This window comes from Diuraphis noxia, unplaced genomic scaffold (assembly GCF_037042655.1).
Source record: "Diuraphis noxia isolate RWA-SAM2 unplaced genomic scaffold, SU_Dnox_SAM2 contig0001, whole genome shotgun sequence".
Lineage (NCBI taxonomy): Eukaryota > Metazoa > Arthropoda > Insecta > Hemiptera > Aphididae > Diuraphis > Diuraphis noxia.
Window position 1 is genome coordinate 101,621,429 of NW_028301711.1, and position 22,383 is coordinate 101,643,811.

The 22,383-nt window shown below is 31.7% G+C and overlaps 1 protein-coding gene and 1 pseudogene across 1 annotated transcript in view; both read left to right on the forward strand.

Moving 5' to 3' along the window:
* LOC149062888 (uncharacterized) overlaps positions 1–22,383 on the forward strand; it is a 79,995-nt gene that overhangs the window by 33,670 nt on the left and 23,942 nt on the right. Inside the window, exons 3-5 of the mRNA XM_089215438.1 lie at positions 3,797–4,098; positions 11,083–11,232; positions 18,110–18,239. Coding sequence (XP_089071564.1) covers positions 3,797–4,098; positions 11,083–11,232; positions 18,110–18,239 — 582 coding nt within the window. The remainder of the gene's footprint in view (positions 1–3,796; positions 4,099–11,082; positions 11,233–18,109; positions 18,240–22,383) is intronic.
* Positions 12,034–13,877, forward strand: LOC149062890 (uncharacterized; annotated as a pseudogene).

A 22,383-nucleotide genomic window follows, 5' to 3' on the forward strand; every position in this document is an offset into this window, starting at 1 on the left:
TCGAAAATTATCATATATATGAAACAGTAAGCTGACATACTGATCTATCAATGCACAGCTCAAGCCATTTATCAAATCGGGCTGTAATAAGTCATACAGATAGCTATTATGACGTAGATATTCAATAAGGAAGGATTTTTGAAAATGTAATCCCTAAGGCGTTAAAAAATGGTAAAAGAGGTAAAAATTAAAAAGTTTTTTACTCCTAGTTTTTTGAAATTAAGTTTACATTTTCTATAACAAAAATTAACATTGTCTACAAACTTTATTTTGTGAAATCTTATAATCAAATTCTTTCACCTTAACAAAGCTAGAAATGTTATTTTATTTTTGTATTTTATTTGACCGTGTGAAAAATCTTTAATGGAGATTAAGATACTGTAAATCCACGGATATTTTTTAAACATCATTAGCTACGCCGGGTATTAAACGACGAAATAAACCCATATTTTGAATCATATACCAGTTAGTAGTAGTAATGGACGGACTACGAAGTGCATGGATATCAGCTAGTAAGCAATAATCACCGCACAAGTCTCATGGATTAAATCTATTGATTTAACTTTTATAAAATACAATCCAGAAGATTTTGAGTAAAATTAACTTCGTATAAACCAACATCCATTTTTTAGTGATATAAAAAGACTTCTCTAGTGAAAAAAAAATTTTTAATTTAGCGCTTTAGTTGATAGGTGTTTTCATTGTACTTGCTCAAATCAGAGTCAGCGTACCTCACATTGACGACTAATTAAACCAATAATCAATTTAAAAAAAAAATAATCTAAAATAAGCAATTATTTCAGAAACCTGTAAGAAATCATAAATAATGTGTTAGGTTCAGATTATTGTTCTATGAAATAAAACACTTCGTTTTAAGTTTTATGGAAATATAAAACTCCACTTAATAGGTTTATGAAATAAACGATTAATTCCATTGAAGTGAATTCAATATAGTACACGCATAATGCATAAACTTATCCAGGGTCAGGACTTAGATGCGCTTACCCCCCCCCCCCCCCCCATAGTACGAATATATATTACCCCACTCCAACACAATTATTTTTGGTATTTCGTTCTGTAATAGTGTTTAACATATTAAACTTGACATGGCAAATGACATGAAACCTATTAATACTCATATTATTACTTTTGTAATTATTTATTATAATTTTTTTATTTCACACCAGAACGCAATCATATCATTTTAGATTCTGAGTAGAGCGAATTTCTATTCTTAGGAGGTAAAAATTAAAAGTGTTCAGTGACTCCTATAATAATAATTGGGGGAGGAAATTAAGAAAAAAAGTAAATTTTTATAATATTTAAGACCTTCCGTGGAACTGTATGTTTAATACATTTTTAACTACAAAATTACTTTTAGTGATTTTGATTTTTCATAGTTATATTGAAAAGTTCTGGGTACTTCAAACTTTTATCCCCTAGTATCGACAACACCCAATTTGCTATGTACGAGTATTATTAAAATACCAAAAGGCAAAAACATAATTGTAAGTGTAAATTAATATATTAACCCAGTTATCTCAGCTCAAAATATAAAAGCACGAATAAATTGTCAAACTATCCACAGGAATCATTGTTTCTATCAGACACAGAGAAAAAATGTATGGTCAAAAAATTAAAAATCCAAATAATATTACATTAATTTCTAAGTATAATAAATTTAGAAATTTACTTAATATTTTGATTAAGAATGCCAAAAGTATGTATTATCATAATATAATAATATATAATAATAAAGGCAATGTCAAAAAACTTTGGGAAACAATTAAATATGTAACTAATAACTCATTAAATAATTCCAAAACTACAGTACATTCTTTAATAAACAATGAAGGTATAAAAATATCTGATAATAAAATTATTTCTAACATTTTTAATAATTACTTTTACTCATTAGAGAAGAATATCTTATATCTGTGATAATATATTAAATAAAAATTATTCTAATGAAAGTTTTCATGACTTAAATAAGGGGTGCTATATCTTTGAAAGTTTATTTTTTAATTTTTTAAAAAAAACTTCTGCATCTATTTCTAAACCTTTAACAATTATATTTAATAAAGTAGTTGAGTCTGGTATATTTCCTCTTGCCTTTAAAAAAGCTGTGGTTATCCCAATATTTAAGTCTGGTGATAAAGGCTTACCTGAGAACTATAGACCAATTTCTTTAACCCTATCAATTTCAAAAATATTAGAAAAATGTATTAAAGTCAGAATGGTCAATTTTTTAAATAAATATAAATTTTTTTCAGCTAAGCAATTTGGTTTTAGGGAGGGATTATCCACTAAAGACGCTTTATTTCATATTACTAATTTTATTTATGATAATATTGATAAAAGTAATTATGTAATAGGTGTTTTTCTTGATATAAAAAAGGCATTCGACACTGTAAATCTAGATCTATTAATAAGAAAGTTACACTATGCTGGGATAATAGGTAATATCTTAAAATTAATCAAGTCATACCTAAGCGATAGAACTCAAATAGTCAGGGTTAATAATGAATATAGTAATTTAAGTAATATTTCAATTGGTGTTCCACAGGGTTCTGTATTAGGCCCTTTACTGTTCAATATTTATGTCAATGGCCTTCTTAATGTTTCTAAAAAAGGTGATATTTATAGTTTTGCTGATGATACGGTTATGCTTTTTAATAATAAAAGTATTGAAGTCCTATTTAATTAAGTTAATCTCTCATTAGATAGTGTACAGAATTGGTATGATTATAATTTCTTAGAGTTAAATCTTAAAAAATCTAATTATATATTATTTAATCTTAGACCTGATTCATTTACATTAAATAATCTTGTCATTGGTCCGCATTCCTTAAATTGTAAAAACAAAATTGTATCCTGTAATTTTCATCATATTCAAAGAATAAATCATATTAAATATTTAGGGTTAATATTTTATGATAAACTTAAATGGAATTATCATATAGATAAATTGGTTAATACCATTAGGAAGTCATTTTATAACTTTAAAAGCTTAAAATATGTTTTAGATTTTAAACATTTGAGAATTATGTACATATCTTTAGTTCAGTCCTTAGTTTATTATGGATTACCCTTTTGGGATGGTACTTATAAAGATTTTTTGACTCTTTTATTTACAACTATCAATAGTTTATTAAACTTATTATCTCAAAGCCTTTTTTGTATCCAAGAAAATAGTTATATATTGATTTTAATGTTCAACCTATATCAATATTATATTATAAATCTTTGCTTTTACTTATTTATAAATATAGACATTGTTTGAATACCATAGAGCATAAATATAATACTAGAAATAAGTGCCATTCTAATATTAATTCTATTAGATTTCATAAGACAGTAACTCCACAGAGTACTATTTACAAATGCACATTGTTGTGTTGTAAATTAAGTATAAATCTTATGAATTTTAATAATATTAACTCATTAAAATTATATATTAAGCTTAACCAGTTTGATAATGTAATTTAATTATGATTTGTAAATTTGTTATTGTAATTTGTAATTGGATTTTGTACTGTTATATAATTTTAAATAATTCTGTTATTATTTAATACTTTAAGAAACTCTCACTTCTAAGCACAAGCTTTTAGCTTTTTAGAAGTGAATCAATAGGTATGTTATTTTGACTTTATTTTATTATCTTTTTTTTATTAATTGTATTATTTTATGTTGTTATATGATATATCATATATTGGCAGAATAAACTTATTTATTATTATTATTATTTCATTGGTACTATAACTATAATAACTAACTAATTCGTGTTTCGAAACAGATATCGATAGGTGGCAGTGATTTGAATTACGAGGTAGATACATTTTTCCGGCTCGTCAGTGACAAGATATTCCAGATATACTGGAGCAGTGATGAAGATAAGATGCGCACGGTCCGTATGAAATTCATGTCTGAAGAAAATGAAACGTGTTTGGCAGAAATTGAGTCATTTAATGACGAAATTGGAAATATGGTGATCGATCATAAAAATAAAGTTCAAGAATATGAAAATAAAAAAATTCAATTTGATGAACAAGTATTAAAAGTATACAGAGAAGCCCAACTGAATAAAGTTAGGATTGAGTAAGATCTACAATTGTAAATAATTAAATGTATTTTCTGGTTCGTTCAGAGTTATGTAATATGCCATTCTTTAAATTTGGTCCTAGGTAATGGAGTGTGTTACTAAAGTACCCTTTATATTATAAATTATATACTTTTTTAATTTCAACATAGAATTTAAAGTTATATGTAGAGGATTCAGTGATCTGATAATAGATTATAACTGAAGACCAGAATTTTGTGCAGCTAACACCTAAATTTCATACAATTGAAATGTGCAAAATGTGCAAAATCATGAAAAACAAAATAATAGATAATTCAAAATTTATTTTTAAAACAATTTTTTTATGAGTTGTTATTATGTATATGTATAACTGTCTTTACAATATTTGATTAGCATTTCTGGCTGATGTGGATAGACCGTATATGTATATGAAATCGATAATCTATCGACTGTAGTAGTAGTCATTATCTTAATTATATCTTATTAAATTTATATATATTTATATATAACTAGACTAGCTGACCCGACAGACATTATCCTGTCTTAATTATAAATATTGAATTCGAATTGGTATAATTAATTAAAAAAATATTACCAAAAAAAGTGTTTATTATTCTAATGCATTATGATATACAACATTCTTTGTTTTTTTCTTGCTCGTATATAATCGTATGTTCGTACTGCCGAAGTCGATAAATAAAAGATCTAAACTTTTGTATAAAATAAACTTAAAACTAACAAAAGGAATCCATAATTAGTAAAAAAAAAATGCTCGGTATGAATGAAGTGTTATTATTGTTTTCGATTAATTACACATATTGCTTACTTACAAAACAGAGTTTTCCTGAAATACTGGCTATTTATAAGGTTTCAGACATAAATAGTTATGATACAGTCTGTTAATTAATTTAAAGCTTTCTGATAAACTATAATTTTTGTTTTGTTTTGTGGTGTATAAATAAACACATATTAGTTGTTAATTATAGTGTCTTTACGTACCGCAAGAGATTCCATGATTTTAGGCATGCCTTTAGTTCATCAGTAACAGTTGATCGGGGAATAACTGGAAGAGTCTGACGAACTGACTGACAACAGAATGGCCCCACAAAATATATTTTAGTTGTCACGAAGATATTTCGACGTTCTGTCCAGTGCCTCCAGTGACCTATTATGGACCATTGTGCATTCATCCCAATTAATCAATTTGCATATCTATAGGATCTTGGTCATTGTATTATTTTTGGCGATGTTGCAAGTTAATGTTTTGTTGATTTGCACGTTTAACGGTAATTTCAAGGCAGAATGTGCAGTTCAGCTGCCTTATAGTGGAGTCGCAGCTATTCAATATGAAGCCAACGCTAGTGGTATATCATTTCGTGATCTAATCCTCACCAAAAGTAATAAATTAAGATCGTTTTTCCGGTTCTTCCGGGAGCATCAGAGAAATAAACTCAAACAAATCCACTGTTCACAGCTTCTATCAAAGTGTCGTACGCTATTCTTTGTTATTCATACAATTGTGGAACATTTGTATGAAGTGTTTCGGCCAATGTTTCAATTTCATACTGTTATTCTCTTTGCAACTCGTGGTTTAATGCACCGTGCATTCAACGATTGGGTGCTGTCATTCCAAAACACGACAATACTTTATTTGTCATCAATAAACACAAATTTTCTATCTTGATCTGCCAGGGACAAGAGTCCAAGTTTATTTATCACTGGCCAATAATCATGTGGTGGATGAGGAATTTGTAAAATAAATGACGCCGAAGAACAAAAACACTTCTGGACCCTCTCAATGCAAGAATAGTCTGCTGCCGTAAAAGGGTCCCACAAAATGGAAGAATATTCTAAAAGAGGCCTTACAAGGGAGCAATATAAAGCTTTGAGAGAACTAGAGAGCCTAAATTCTTTAGAAGTGCGTATGACAAAGCCGAGCATCTTTAATGCACGACAGCAAACAGCCTCAATATTGTAATGAAAATCGAGATTTGAAAATAAAAAAAATACCCAAGTCTTTCTTCATAGTTACAATATTAATGCTTGACCCGTTTATCAAGTACGTGTAGTGAATAATATTCCTACTACGGGCAAAAGACATAGATTGGCATTTACCTACATTGAAGCTTAGCCCCATAGACATGGGGCTTAACCACATACACATAACTTGTAAAAGTTTTTGAGAAAAATGTGCTGTTGTTTCATCTTTCGACAATTTAACTTCCACATTATTCATTAGTCACAGTATTTGTATGCGAGGCTACATTATGATTTTTTAAAGTATGACGTGTTGATTTTTTTCTACTGACGTTGACTTGCAAATAACTGGGTTTGTCAAAAACCTCCCGAGAGTATGGACAGATCTACTCGAGTTAACTCGCTAGTCTTGTTATGTTCCGTCCATGGATTCGAGTATTTAATATTTATTTTTATTTAATATTCAATATTTACGAGTAATATACCATTGAGAATTCATTCTAGAGGTTAAATATACCCAAACTATTCAACGGCACTTTTCCCAAACGTGTGGCGGTAATATTGAATGATACTAGTACACGTGAGAAGTGTTGTTTAGCGTGTAATTCTGCCAACATTTGATTTATTAGAAACGTTGCAGACGTGCGCTCAAGTTAATAATTCCGTCGTGTTTTTGTTGATCCAGTCCATGATAACGTCGTACATTTGTTTTGAGTGGTTTTATGTGAGCAATGTTTTAAAATAGTTTGTTCATGCTGTAGATATTTCCTTTGTTATTTCAAAGTTTAACACACTGAAAGCATCTTATCGTGGAGCTGGTTGTACTAATGGCTGGTTTTTATTGCTAAAAATTTAGTTTTTAAGTGAATTAGAGTTTTATTAATGATATCATCGTTGAATTTGATGTAAAGTTCTGGATATGTGGAAGCATTCGATACAGACAATATGTCATCACTCTTAATTTATTTGATGGAGTTTCGTAGTTGTTTTGGATTCGATGAGTTACGTATTATTAGAATAATGACAGATAAGTATTTGATTTGTTCAGCTGGGGCTGTGAGAGATATCGTTTAGTATTTATCTCTAGCGATTGTTGTTTTTCAGTCCTAAGCGTTGACATGCATGTTTTCGCAATTGGATTAATTTGGCTTTATCTGAAAATAGCTGTTAAAGTTGTGTTATTAGATTGTTTACTTGCAACATTTCTTGTGGTGTATTATTTTTTAAATACATTTATTTATAAATTGTAGACTCTACGTCTATTTTCAAATTTACATCTAGATGTTGCTCAATTGGTCGTGCTCTGTATGGCAAAACTTAAAATTTACCATGCTGCTTCGTTACCATTGATGTATCTACTCATTTGGTGCATGAGAATCTCATCGTAACTTTTTTTTTGGTAACTTAATTATTGCCATGTTACTAATTTTTTTTATATAATTATAGACATAGATTTTACTAAATTGTATAGTCCGCTTTACGAAAACTGGCGGATGGCCGCCGTCGCACCCCAGATCTCAACTCGCCTGTAGACAGTGCTTCTCATTCTATGCGACCATTGGGACAACCTAGGTTAGGTTGCGGTTCGGGTCGGCAGCGCGTGGCTGCAACTTGTTTGTGCACATTCTACAATTTTTACTTGAAAAATCGGAACTCGTTTGCGCACACAGTTATAATAAATGTACAACTGGTTTGCGCACACGAAAATAAGGAGTAAGGAGTCAATAGAATCAGTCGAACATCGCATAAACTTATGCACAAGATATAAATCTGGCGAAATAGACCAAATGAAATACATAAAAATAATGGAAAACTGTTTTTACGGAAAATAATAGACACGTTTACCAATCATATTATATTAAAATTAAAATTTACACAAACAAGTATTATATTATATGCATTTTTAACATATTATAAATTTATTAACAATTATTATTAAAAAGCAAGTATTAACATGCATTTTTAACCATACCTATGAATATATTCATAGACAGTCCTAAGTCTGTTAAGTGAGAAGGAAAATGTATGTAAGTACTTTAATAATTTACTTATAAATAAACAAATATTAATATGCTAGGTATTAAGGTCTAAAAGGTTAGGCTAAAAGGTAACTGTGCCCAAAACCATGTGCTTGGTTACGGTTCAACTGTTCCCAAACGAGTGGTAGTTTTGTGCCCAAACAAGTTGTCTTTTTGGTATTTGTGCGCAAACCAGTATCGCCCCAGCGCGTAACTATTGACGCTATTGTTCAATTTAAAATGTTAGGCTCTCCTGTAGACAACATTCCACGTCTATACGTTTTAAAACGTATATACAGTATATAGGGGATGTTTTTTGTATTGTTATTTCAACTGCAGCTGCTTGTGGCATCTTTTTTTACAGTTTTCTGTGCATTATAGTGTTTTCAGTGTTTCTGTGTACACGTCGGCTGTTCGTTGAAATACGTATACGTCACAAATATTCGTTTCAGAACTTATTTTTAACATTTATTTTCAATTTTATATATATTATATATATTAAAAATGTCATTTAAAGATCACGATCTCCATAGCCAGAGGAAAAAATAGTTTATAATGTTTATTATGTTTTAAAAAACTATCCAAATCAAATGAACTGTACTCCGATTTTTTTTAAAAAACACAACACGATACTGCTGATGCTGGAATATCGAAACGCTCCATTCAGCGAATATGCTCAGAAGTGAAGAAGACTGATGAATTACCTGAAGAGGGCCCTTCTTTTTCATCTTCACGGAAATCTTACAAGAGATCAAAACTTGTATCGGAGTTGGATGATTTCGATAGTGAGGTAGTTAGAAGAACCGTACATGGATTTTATGACAGAGGTGAGTATCCTACATCAAAATTAATACTTAATGCAGTCTAGAGTAAAATAAATTATTCGGGAAAAATAACATCTATTCAAAGACTATTGAAAATTTTAAAATGTTCATATAAAAATATAGTGACAGTCGTAAGTATTTAATGGAGCGTAGTGACATATAGTGGCTCTTAGATGTAAATTTTTAAGAGAAATTTGTATAATGCGCAAAAATAAAGATTCTCGGTCGATTGTATATCTTGACGAAACATGGGTGAATCGAAATCATTCGCGGAGTGTCGCTTGGCAACATGATACAAATATGGTGGGTCCAAAAATCCCTACTGGAAAAGGAGGGCGTCTTATTGATGTGCATGCAGGGTGTACTAAATACGGGTTCATTCCAAATTCCAAATTGGTTTTCCGGAGCAATACTGACAATTCTACGGATTACCACAGTCAAATGAATTCGGAATTGTTTAAATCTCGGTTCACCGAAATTTTGAACAATCTTGAAGAACCGTCCGTCATCATAATGGGCAATGCATCATATCATTCAACCCTTAGATAACTATCCAAAGAGTAATGCAAAAAAGCAGATGTACAGGAGTGGTTGACTAAAAAAATATCAAATTTTCCCCATTAGAGACGCTAGCGGAACTTAAAATGAGGGTGAAAGCTTTAATACCAAATGAAAAAAAATATAAATTGGATCAACTGGCATTAGACATGGGTAATGAAGTAATTCGACTTCTTCCATATCATTGCCAATATGACCAATTGAGCTGATATGGGCGCAGGTGAAAGGCCAAGTTACAAAAAAACAACAAAACTTTTAAAATGTGCAATATCGAGCGGTTGACTCACGAAGCATTAGATTCGGTTACCCAACAGGATTGGAAAAAGTGTGTGAGACATGCCGAAGAACTCCAAGACAAGGATAATGAAAAAGAAATTATGAGATATGTTGTATTAGAGCCAATAATTTTAACATTGCTACCAGATGACAGCGATTGGGATGACAGTGACGATGAAGAAAATGGTGAATAGGACTACCAATTTTTGTTTATATATAATTATTTTGTATTTATAGTTTTATAAAAATTTTAAATACAAAAAATTATATATTTATAAAATAAAATCGATACTGTAATTTTTAGTAATAATTTTACCACAATTGTTAAAATTAATTTAATACAAAATGTTAATAATAATTTAAAAAAAGTTATATATATTTTTACTTGTATACTAGTTATATATTTTTTTTTTTAAATTTTTATTTTGGTATGTTGTTGTTATATTGAATCGTGAATCAGTATTCAAATATAATATAAAATTATAATTTGTATTTTTACCATTATTATTATTATAAATATTTGCGAATACTATAATAGAAAAGTTAATAAATATTTGCGTTTTATATACAGGGTGATTCTTTTATCATTGAACGCTCATTATTTAAAAAAGTATTTACTTTTTTCAAAATATTTTTTTATATAGTTTTAAGTTCTTAAAAAACCAACGTTTTTATTAAAAAATTATATTTTTAAATATTTTTTATCCTTATCATTTTTTAATTTTTTTACTTTTTTGAATGACAACATAGAGTTTTAATTTCATATTCCAATGCAGAATATTTTTCTAAGTATTTTGATTCATAAAAATCGAATTTAGGAGACGATTATTTTATGAGTTATATTTATCACTATTATCGGACATAATATAATTTATATTATTTACGTTACTGCAACCAAAAATATCGAACATCTATACAAATTAATCGATATATTCTCTAATATTCTTTATTATACGAAATATTCTTTTATCTTGAAATATTCTCAAATATGCAAAACAAACTTTTGCCGTTATTACACTTGTTTCATGAGTCGTAAAGATTTCGAACCCGCGTCTGACTGCATAGACTCATAAAAAATTGCAACATATATTATTTATTATTAATAAATAATATATGTTGCAATTTTTAAAATAAAAAAGGGTATACGTAATGTGATAGGAAATACCTATGTAATTTGAAATTTGTTTTTAAATTATAAACACAAAGCTTGACATATGGATTATAAAAAAAAAAAACAAAATAAATATTATGCTTATAAAATTTTCGCCAATCATTTCTGATAGATGATAAAATTATTCAGTTATTAGCTCAAATCGCTATCTGTTAAATACATTCTATACATACACAGGAGAAAAAACCGAAATGAAATGTTAATAAACTTGATGGAACGTGAGAAGGAATTGGATGATCTTGAAAAAATAAATAAAGAAAACAAAAGGAAGTTCATGGCCTCAAAGGAAATCAATATTGTAGAAACAGAGCAGATGAAAAAAGAATTGTAAGATAATATGATTTTAACAAACTTATGTATATTTATTATTTTATTATTTTGGTGTGCCATAGCAGGTAGTTTAGTACACTCTGTTTCAATAGAAAACATACCGGGCAATCTGTATAAGCGTTTGTTTTTATATTAAGATTGATATTCATTAACATTTTTAAATAAGACATTCTAAAACCAATACGTTGAAGCTCCTAATAATTCATAAAATACATTTTAGAAATTAAAACATGTTATGCATGGATTATCTAATCACGGCCTGACTAGATAATGGAGGTAATAGAGGTGTAAGAGTGATTATATAGTTACATAATTACATTATTAAATAAAGAAATAATTTAAATAGCAATAATTCAGAGTATACATATAAATTGGTTAGCAGTATTTTAGTAAAAGTGAAAGTAGAAAAAGTGGCCAAACGACTATTGGGTGTTTGCAGTTCTAAGCATGCGATGCAAAGTATCATACTCTGTGTCCATAAAGGTGCGTTTACATTAGGCCGCGAACGCGAACGAACGCGAATGATTTCTACCGAACACAGTAGTGTAAACAGTTTGCCGAACACGAGCGAATGAGCGCCGAACGATTTTTTTCGCATTCGGGGACGCTCGCTCGGATGGCGGTACGATCAAAGAAAACGCTCGTTCAGTTCGAACGATATTCGGCCGTCATTTCTAATTCGGTCGTGCTCGAGACGGTTACCACGCGCACCGCCGTTTTTTTAAATTAATAATTATAATATTAAATTAGTTTTATTTTATTATTTTTTTATAATTATAATATAATATTATTAAAATAATGGATTGGACGGATGAAGAATGTCTACTTCTTATTGATTTATTTAAAGCCAGACCAATTTTATGGGATCCGACTAATAGCCAATATAAGATGGCAAAAAAAAAATCGACTATTGGTCTAAAATAGCTAAAGAAATGAATAGAAATGTCAATGAAGTGAGGAGGAAAATGGATAGCTTACAAGCATCATACAGAAGGGAACGTCGCATTGAAGGAAGCACAAGCCGTTCCGGCGCTGGAACCGATGAAGTGTTTCGTTCCAAATGGTATGCTTTTAAAGCGATGCAGTTTTTGAAAGACAAATTTTTGCCACGAGACTCTAGAGATACCATTGCTGTAAGTACATTCAACTTTCAACTTCTACTTTCTACTTATAGTTTTTTTAGATTCTATGCGTAGCGAATAATGTATTATTTTTATGAAGATCTGTATTCATATTATCTACAATTTTCAAAATATGTCGTGTTAATTAAAATTACAAAAATATAAGAAAAGTCAAATCATTTTCTTCGAGTTTTTTAAAAAACGACGTATTTCGGAAAACCCCTCCATCCGAAATTCTGCCCTGGCAACCGATATTTGCGTACTAAAAATTATAATCAGCATCAACGATCGCCATAAGAACGATATTAAATGCAGATTTATAATTAAAGTAATCACTACCACTTCCAATAGGTGCCTGGTGTCTGCAATTGCACATGTTTTCCATCAATCGCACCAAGGCAATGTGGAAAGTTCCAAGTTGTTTCATATTTTCTGGCAACATCTAACCACTCTTCTTGGGTTGTTGGTAACTAGAATCGTTTAAAATAAATAAACAAATTTAATCTATTGTTATACGCATGTTTAATTAATTACTATAAAATTTTAATTTTTTTTTATTGTTTTGTAATATTAATTGAATGAAATGGAACGAATACATTTTCTTAAAGCACACATACTGATACTATGATATACTACTATTAAATATTAATATAGGTACTTCCAGTGACGGATTAAGGGGCAAGCTAAAAGGCTTATAGCCAAGGATGGCTTTTTTTTAATTAAGGGCTATTATTAATTTATTATGTATCCAGAAAATTAACTTATAGTTTTAAAGTAATTAATTCACTTTTCATGTTTAAATTAAATTTTTTTTATTATAATTCACAGCCAGATCATAGTCAATTATTGGAAAATACAACTATAATCGATAATGAAACTACTATAGGTGAATGTATGGAGGAAACTGCAGGAGAATCACAACAACCACTGCAAGAGCAAAGAAAAACATTTGTTTCCCCCCAAAAAATAGCAAGTAAACGCAAAAATGCAAATGACATTGACAAAATTGTGATTCAAAATTTACAAAATATTATGCAAGATATTTCTGACAGAAGGCAGTCAAAAAAACAAAAGAATGAAAACACTCTATTTGGAGAATTTATTGCGAGCAAATTGGAACAGTTTGACGATCGCACGAAAACAATATTACAACATCAAATAAGTACACTAATATTTAACGCTGAATTAAGTTATAAGTTCCAACCACAAACTAATCAGTCTCAAGAAACTAGCAGTTCACAAATTGTAACATCATTGCCACATCTTCGTTCGATATACTCTATTCCACCACAGTCAACTGCAGAAACATACCAAGCTTCAACATCTTCGTCTTCTATGCAGTCACCGTATTCTGCTTCAACACCTTCACCAACTTATCATTCTACGTTTTTAACTCAACCACAGTCACTGGACACATACTTGTCGTCGTCGTCTTCACCACCTCTTCATTCCATGTCCGCTGCTCTGTCTCAGTCACCACAGCCACAGTATATGCCCAACAACTTTACTGATAATTTGTAATAACAAAATACTTTTAAATAATAAATATTATTCACATGTAGGTATAAAATAACAAAAATTTTAAAGAGTAAAATTAATTTGGTTAATAATTAAAATGTTTATGATAATGTTAGCGTTATATTTTTTTTAAATGTTTGTGTTTATAAACATTAAAAAAATTAGTTATTAATTATATTAAAAAGTTGTTTCTTTTTTTTTAAATTATTTAATTTAACAGTATTAACCAAGTGCAAGATTATGTAATGAAATATTATGTCTACTACATTTTATATCTGTTTTATAATAATAAATATTATTTGATGACTAAATTGAAAATTCCTACTTCATTTTACATTATCATACATAAATATTAAGTATACAGGGTGATTTTTTTATCATGAACCACTCATTATTTCAAAAAGTATCAATGTTTTTTAAAATATTTTTTTACAAAGTTTCATATTGTTAAAAAAACAACGTTTTTATGAAAAAATTATATATTTTTAATATTTTTTATCCTTATAATTTTTTAAGTTTTTTACTTTTTTGAATGGCAACCTACAGTTTTAATTTCATATTCCAAAGCAGAATATTTTTCTAAGTATTTTGATACGTAAAAATCGAATTTTGGACGAGTAGTTCATGAGTTATAAGTATTTAAAGTTTAGACAAGCGGAGTAGTGGACAAACATTTTGCGGGGTAACCCCGTACCACTCCACTCCGCCAATCTAAACTTTAAATACTTATAACTCATAAACTACTCGTCCAAAATTCGACTTTTACGTATCAAAATACTTAGAAAAATATTCTGCTTTGGAATATGAAATTAAAACTCTAGGTTGCCATTCAAAAAAGTAAAAAACTTAAAAAATTATAAGGATAAAAAATATTAAAAAATATAATTTTTTTATAAAAACGTTGTTTTTTTAACAACATGAAACTTTGTAAAAAAATATTTTCAAAAACATTGATACTTTTTGAAATAATGAGTGGTTCATGATAAAAAAATCGCCCTGTATACTAATGTACTTATAAGCAAAAAATATACGTCACCAATATTTACCTTAATATAATCTTGTAGTTCTTCAATTAATGCAGCGCATACTTCCGGAATTATGGACGAGATGGATGATTTTGATACTTTAAAGAGTAACGATAAACTTGCAAAAGAATCACCTGTGGCCATAGGCGCACATAGGGTGTGAATTTAGGGGGTGCTGAAATAATTTATAGTACACAGACCCGTGGGGAGCGAAGCCCCCCACTACACCACCATAATCCTATAATAATTGCATTGCAATAATTATAAATTTTATTAAAAATAAAAATAAATATTTTGTAATTATATTACAAGTTATAATAACATGTAATCATTAATTATTAATGTTAGACAAGATTTATTTTTCTGTTTGATATTGCAAATGTTTGCAATATAATTTCCCCTTCTATTTTATTGGTAAGATCACTCTCAATGCTAAGCGAAGATAGCTTGGTAAATCTTTCTATCTTTCTTGGCCCATATTGGTGCGTAACCAGTTTTTCAATCTACGCATAGCTAAGAAGGAGCGTTCACACGTTGACGAAGAAATTGGAATTGTTATTCCCAATAGCTTACAGACATTTGGAAACGAACTTTTATAACATTGATTTTTCATGCCTTCATATATAAAGCTGGCTGGTAGACTATTCATTAAAACCATCATTTCTGCTGATAAACTAACTGTTGATATTTTCAAAATATCCTGATATACATAAACAGATTTATATAATAATATTTCAAAAGATATGACTATGTAATAAATATTTTAAATAGTTTATGCGGTGCTAATTTTAAACCTGGGAGTGCTAAGCACCCCCAAGCACCCCCCTATGTGCGCCTATGCCTGTGGCTAAGAATCTGAGAGTTAAAGCTAGCCTTTCATTTGCTGGTATAGATAGCCTAAACTATCAATAACACTGAGTAAATTGTTGAAAGTTTCAGGAGACATTCTACAACAGTTTTTGAAATGGTCTCCGTCTTCATTTTTTAAGTCATTAAGTAACATACTACCACTATATAAATTTTTGTTCCGATACAGCGATCGCATCCACCAACGACGTCTTTTTCTTTGTTTTTTTTTCACCAATAATTTCGTGGTAATAGCACACGCACAAGCTAGTAATATATCATTGGCATTGTTCGCGCCGCGATTAAATTAGGCTATCGCGTTTTGCTAATCGCTGTGCGACGGCACCTGTCGTAATCTGGTCTCCCGTCTCCTCCATCCACCACTTAGCCATGTCGGCTCCAACTATTCCGATACTGATTATGTTTATTTAATTTCTTTGTTTTTGTCTTTTGTCTTTTGTGTAATCAATTATTAATTATTATTCGGCCTTTTGCCTGGATTTATATTCTCATTGTGTTTCTCTCGTTTTATCTGTTCTGCGGCCAACGCCCTTATTATCTGAATTATTATTATTGTTTTTATTTTTTTGTTTTGTCGTCTGTGATGCTCGCTATTAAAGCGACTCAACGTTTTTGTTGTTGTTGAGATAGTTATATTGTAAGTCACATTGAGCGCATCGTGAACATTATTCTTGCCGTGATAAACACAAGTTTGAGCTTTTTGTATGTACCTTCATTGTGAAGAACAATAAATTACTGTGTACACCAAAGCGCATCTCGTAAGTTTATTTAAATCTAATACCTCACGTCATCCATTTGTTGGCCAGTAAATCCCGCATATGGGTGTCGCACTGTCATTGCTGTCGAGGCCATCTTTCCATCAGCGTGAGCGCGCCGTTGCGTAAGTCCGCCAGCACCCACTGTGGGTGTGTGAGAGGCCGCCCAGGTCGTCGAGTCCCGCAGTCCTGTTCACCTCTTCGGCAGACCACCACCGTGACCGGACTTCAAATAGCTTTAAGTTTTAGTTTTAAGTATTGTCCCATGGTTTTGTGAGCTCTAGGGTCATTGCACCAGACCGGATCGATCACAGAGACCCCCGCCCCATAACTAAACTGAAGCATCCTAAGTCCAAACTCCCTTGTCCCATTCCTCGGTGTCGTCGTGTCCGTCTAGTTGCCTATCCGGACAGAATTTAGGCGTAGGCATACCAGGTAGTCTACCCGACCAATACGCGGCGGTCAAGTAGGCAGTGGCTTAGTTGTTGGCGTAGTGTGGCTTGGTGGAAACAGAATAGTTTGGCTCGTACAGGCATCTTCACTTGACGACATTTTAAATAACAAAATATATTCACCAAATAATTTAAAAAGCAACACACAGACAGTACACTAGTTCACTGGAGAGTAGTGTGCTCATCACTGATTATTTCAAACCAATAAAATTAAAGGTTCAAAACGAATTCCAGAGAACAAGCCCGAGCGGTGGCGAACAGTTCCGAACACAGTAATGTAAACAGTTATGCCGAATTCGTGTACGAATGTGTTCGGTAGAAATCATTCGCATTCGTTCACGTTCGCGGCCTAATGTAAACGCACCTTAAGAGGTCTTGTGAGTTGGAACATACAATTGGGATTGGTTTCTGAAGGAATAAGAATGGTCTCTGAAGGAGTGGCAGCAGCGAGTTCAGGAATGTTCAGAGAACCATTTAGAATTGAATTTAAGAATCTAGGTCAGCTTTATCACTGTGAGAGGCCATAGTAGGGATATTTAAAACTTGTTTTATGTTGGAATAATCGTAGGGTTCATTTAAGTTGTAGTTTTAAAAAATTTTAAAATTTTACTTTTTGGAGTTACTGCACTTATTGGTAGCAGGACAGTAATACTTGTCTGATAGATTCAGACATCTACTATCGTACATGGTCGACTCAATATTTAGGGTGAGTGTGTGGGAAACTGAACTAGGAACTGCCACGAGGCTTCAGTCGTTATGCGCAAAATCGGAATGTTCTACATTGAAACTGAGTATAGATTGTACTAATAACAAGTAATCAACCCATTGAAATTATAGATATAAGATAAAATGCAATAATTGTGCTCATATCTATGGATAAATATTTTGTTAGCATATGTATTTTTGGAAGAAGCATGGAAAAAATCAATTGCAACAATTAATAGGCTATACCTGCAAAAATCATGTTTGATTGGCATTTATTTTTGTTAAATTTTATCAACAGTTATATTATTATAATTAAAAATCAAATTGCAGATTTAAAATATTGAAATAATTTAAACATTTTATTATAAATATTTATCTAAACTTCTTATCATGAATATGGGTAATATGTTATGCCTTATTATATTTTTTAGATTTAGGAAAGAAGAATTTTTGAAGATGTTTAGCAACCGGTTCAGTAAAGATATGTTGATGCGGTACAAGAAGAAAAAAAGCCTTGAACTAGTGATTATAGAAAAAAAAATCACGGTTAAGACATTAAAGGTATATTTTAGGTTTGATGAGCATACTATCTTGAAATTTAAGGTCTTTGCTTTGGCACATAGAATCGAAATGTAAAAACGTTACGTTACGAAAAAAAAAAAATTGCAAAATATAATCATTCATACGAGATCGAATCTCGACATACGCGCTAAGCACACGATTCTTGAGTGCGACTGCACCGACGGCTCGATGTGCTTGACACTTCGACTATTTGCGAATGTATCGAAAGTCGGACGTGGACGGTACGCCCCGCTCCGAGAGCATGACTCCTCCAAAAACACACGCACCCACACACACACACACATATGATAGCAAGGACAACTAAGACATAAAATGTGGTAGGTACTTCATTGCAGACTTCATTGCTTTGAACTATCATTTTTTAGAATTTTTTTACTTCTACCCGGACATTGTTTTAACGTTATGTTTTGATGATACAGGAAAACGAATTTAAATACTGGCAATCAGACTCAATTTGAAGTTACAGCTGATTAAAATTTCATTAACACTCAGTGTGGTCACACATTCGTTGTACTATTATATTTTACCAAACTATGCAATATATTATTTTAAAAACAAACAGTGTAGTCATAACTATTTATACATACATGATTAATAATTACGAGACTTGTGACGGTGTAAAAAATACTTCTAATTTATAAAAACATAACCTATACGTCATATACCAAAAATGTTAATCATTTTTTAAATATTATTTACTAACAGTGTGCTCGCTTTATTATTTGGACAATCTCTAGGTCTAGGTCTTAAGACTTCAAAAAGCTATAACTTCAAAATTAAGTCGAAGCGAAAGAGAATATAATTTAAAAACATCTTATCATTTTATATGCTTATTTAATATATTTACAAATTATTATTTTTACAAAATACTATAATCAACATTATATAGGTATACAATTTTAATTTACCTAATTAAAGTCAAAATTAGTTACCAAATATGTCTTCATTAATTGTTGATCGTAAATAATTTTTTAGTAATTTAAGAGTTGAAAATGTGCGTTCCGGTGTCACTGATGTAACCGGTAAAGTTGCAAATAATTTTAGTAGTCATTTTACAGTAGGTAATACATTTGAACAATAACATAATGCTTCTATAGCTGATTCTGGTTTTTCCGCTGCGGTGCAATTGAATTGGTTCCTCAATACAGGTAGTCAATATTTTACCCTTACTAAGTAACTTGAAATTGGCTCCCAAGAATTTACTATTAATTGGTTCCCTACCGTTTTTTTTTCAAAAATTTATTGATTGCCAAAATGTTAATAATCTAAAGTACGTATAATTATAATATAATTCGTAATTCATATATTTTACATTGTTACACAAAATTAAATTAAAAATCAAAAAAACAGACAATTTTTTACCTAAGTGCATCATTATAAAATTTATGCATATCATATAAATTAAAAATTAAATTAAAAAAGCAGACAACATTTTTGCTAAGTGCGTCATTATAAAATTTATAAGTTTATAAGTTAAATAAAAATATTGTATTAGACTATTTTTCGGGGTCTATACTTATTGGCCAATATTTTTATGTATTGAAACCTCGAATTTACACCTGTATCATATATTTACTATTTTCATTTTCTAAAAAATTTATTTCATCTCTAACTTCTTTCCTGCGTGGCATTGTTGTATTGGAATACTATATAATATATTAAGAAAGTTGAATATATTTGGATTTTTTGTCGTAAATGTAAACGCCTATAATATTAGAACCCCTGGTTAAAAAATAATATTTAATAATTTAAGGAGCCAATTCAATGATTGAAATTATATTTACCCAAGATTGGGAGCCAATTCATTGGTAGCCTTCCGCTCTACTATCTTTCCACTGGTTTCGCCACATAGTAAACTCTAATTTGAGCTTTATTAAAGCATTTCCATGAAGATCATTTTCATACAGTGATGCAGAACTTAATATGGAGTCTTTAACGTATGCAATAAAATTGCCAGGTATTAACCCTTTAAGTGCTATGACTTCTTTCAATTGTTGATTGAATCTAGTTTGTAGTTGTTGTAAAATACGATCAAGGAAAGGAATAAAAATTGATATTTGGAAGTATTCTTCGGGTCTTTTTTGTATGTTTACTCTATTAATTTGTCTTCCACAGACATGTGATAATTTTATTTCAATATTTACTTTGGTGGCAATTTAAGTAACTTTAAATATATTATCTTTAAAATAGCTGTCAACATCTCCACGAACAGCTTCGAAACCTCTCTTTACTACAGTTATAACAGCCAAAGCTTTTGATAAATCTTGTTTTTACTCGGCAGAATTTTACTCAAATTTATTGTGTAAGTAACCACCACTTTTAAAGCAACTAAAAATTCACTTTTCGTTATAGCACACTCTAACATTGTAGCCAATCTTGATGTTTCTCTGCTTGAATCTCCACATTTTTTTCTCCTAATGCAATAAAAAATATACAGATACAATTCTTTAAAAGTCATTAAAGCTGTGTGCTTTTCAACCCATCGGGTTTCACATACTCGTATAGTTTTAAGTTATCTTTTTTAAATAGAACTGTATTCGTTAGATTCTGAAATTCCATTATTTTCTATAACAGACTTAAGTTTTTCTGTTCTTTTTGCGGAGTTAGAAAAAAATACCAATAACAGACTGAATAGTTCCCATCTTATTTTTTATTGCAGGTTGTAACGTCACAGAATTTCAGGCCTTATTATTATTATTAAACCACTGGGTATACCTAATACCTAGAATATCAGCATACCTGTCGGCCAGTGACCGTCCCATTAATATAATAGCGTGCCCGCGATTACCACTATGTTATGCAATAACTGATCCCCGACCTCCCCGCCTGCATCAGTGTTCACTGTCGTCACCGTAACATGTCGTCATCGGCTGCCGTCGGCGCCTCTGTCGCGTCCGTCGGTGCGATCGCCGCAGTGCAATTATCTTAATTACCCATATTATTGTAAAATCCCGCAATACGCCTACCCTGACCTTCCCTACTACAACATCAATTGCGACAACAACGGCCAGCGACCGGACACCGTTCGCCAGCCATCTTCACTTTTTAAACCAACGTATTCTCGACAAGACGTAACGAACACCACCTGCCCACTCATTCTGCGGTCCGATCAACCTCGTGGTCAATAGTCAATTTATAGTTTTTTGTATTGTCATCCATACTCGTAATGTACGAGATGATGGGCTAAGCGACAACGTCGGGCCCGATGTCGGGCGAAGCCTCGGTTTTTTTTCAGTGACCGACGCCGATGGGCCATGTCGACCACGTGTCTTGAGGGTCGACGGCCAACTGGCCAGCCTATCCCAGCCGTCGGTCATCCACACTTTCGTCATCCAGCCACAACTCAAGTCATCATCATCATCATCATTTGTGTAACGTACAAAACTATTTCCCCCAACATTCCCCCCTTTTCATTTTGATTATGTATCACAACTTTTTCTTTTTTTTTCATTTTGATTATGTATCACTACAACGTATTTCTATTTATGCCCCATTTTTCCTCATAGGTGCCCCGGTAACCGTCATGCGGAGCCGTGGGTATTTTCCTTTAACACATGTAATTACATTACAAGGTCAGGTCAAACATAAGTTAAGACACGAGGACTCCCGGGTTTGGTGCCTTGCGGCTACAACCGCGGACCTCACATTAGCGCTATGCGTTAGTCGAGAGCCGCGGAGGTTCACGGTTGACGTGCGGCGGCGTTACCCACCGACCGCCGGCCGCGCGTCGTCTAAGGACCACGAGAACCGGGCGGACTCCCGTTCCCACCGAAGTCGGGAGAGAGCTCACCCGTACCGTTCGGCTGAGGCGTACACGTGCCCTTCGCCACCTAACCTGGCATATAGCCCCTTCGGTAGGCTGGGTGGCCGCTAAGGAGTATTCTCACTCGGAAACCTTCCCCTAGACCAAGCTTGGTCTTTTTACCACATAGTAGCTCCGTCTACAGCCACTCCGAAACCAATCCGCAAACGCCAACCTAACGACCGGAGCCGGTACGCGACCGTCATGTTAGGGCACGACACCAATCCACTCGGCGCCTCGGGGCTCCTCCACATCCCAAAGTACCACTCTCGTTCCCGTTAGTGTCACACATCAATGGTGGGATGGTGGGACCGAGCTTCG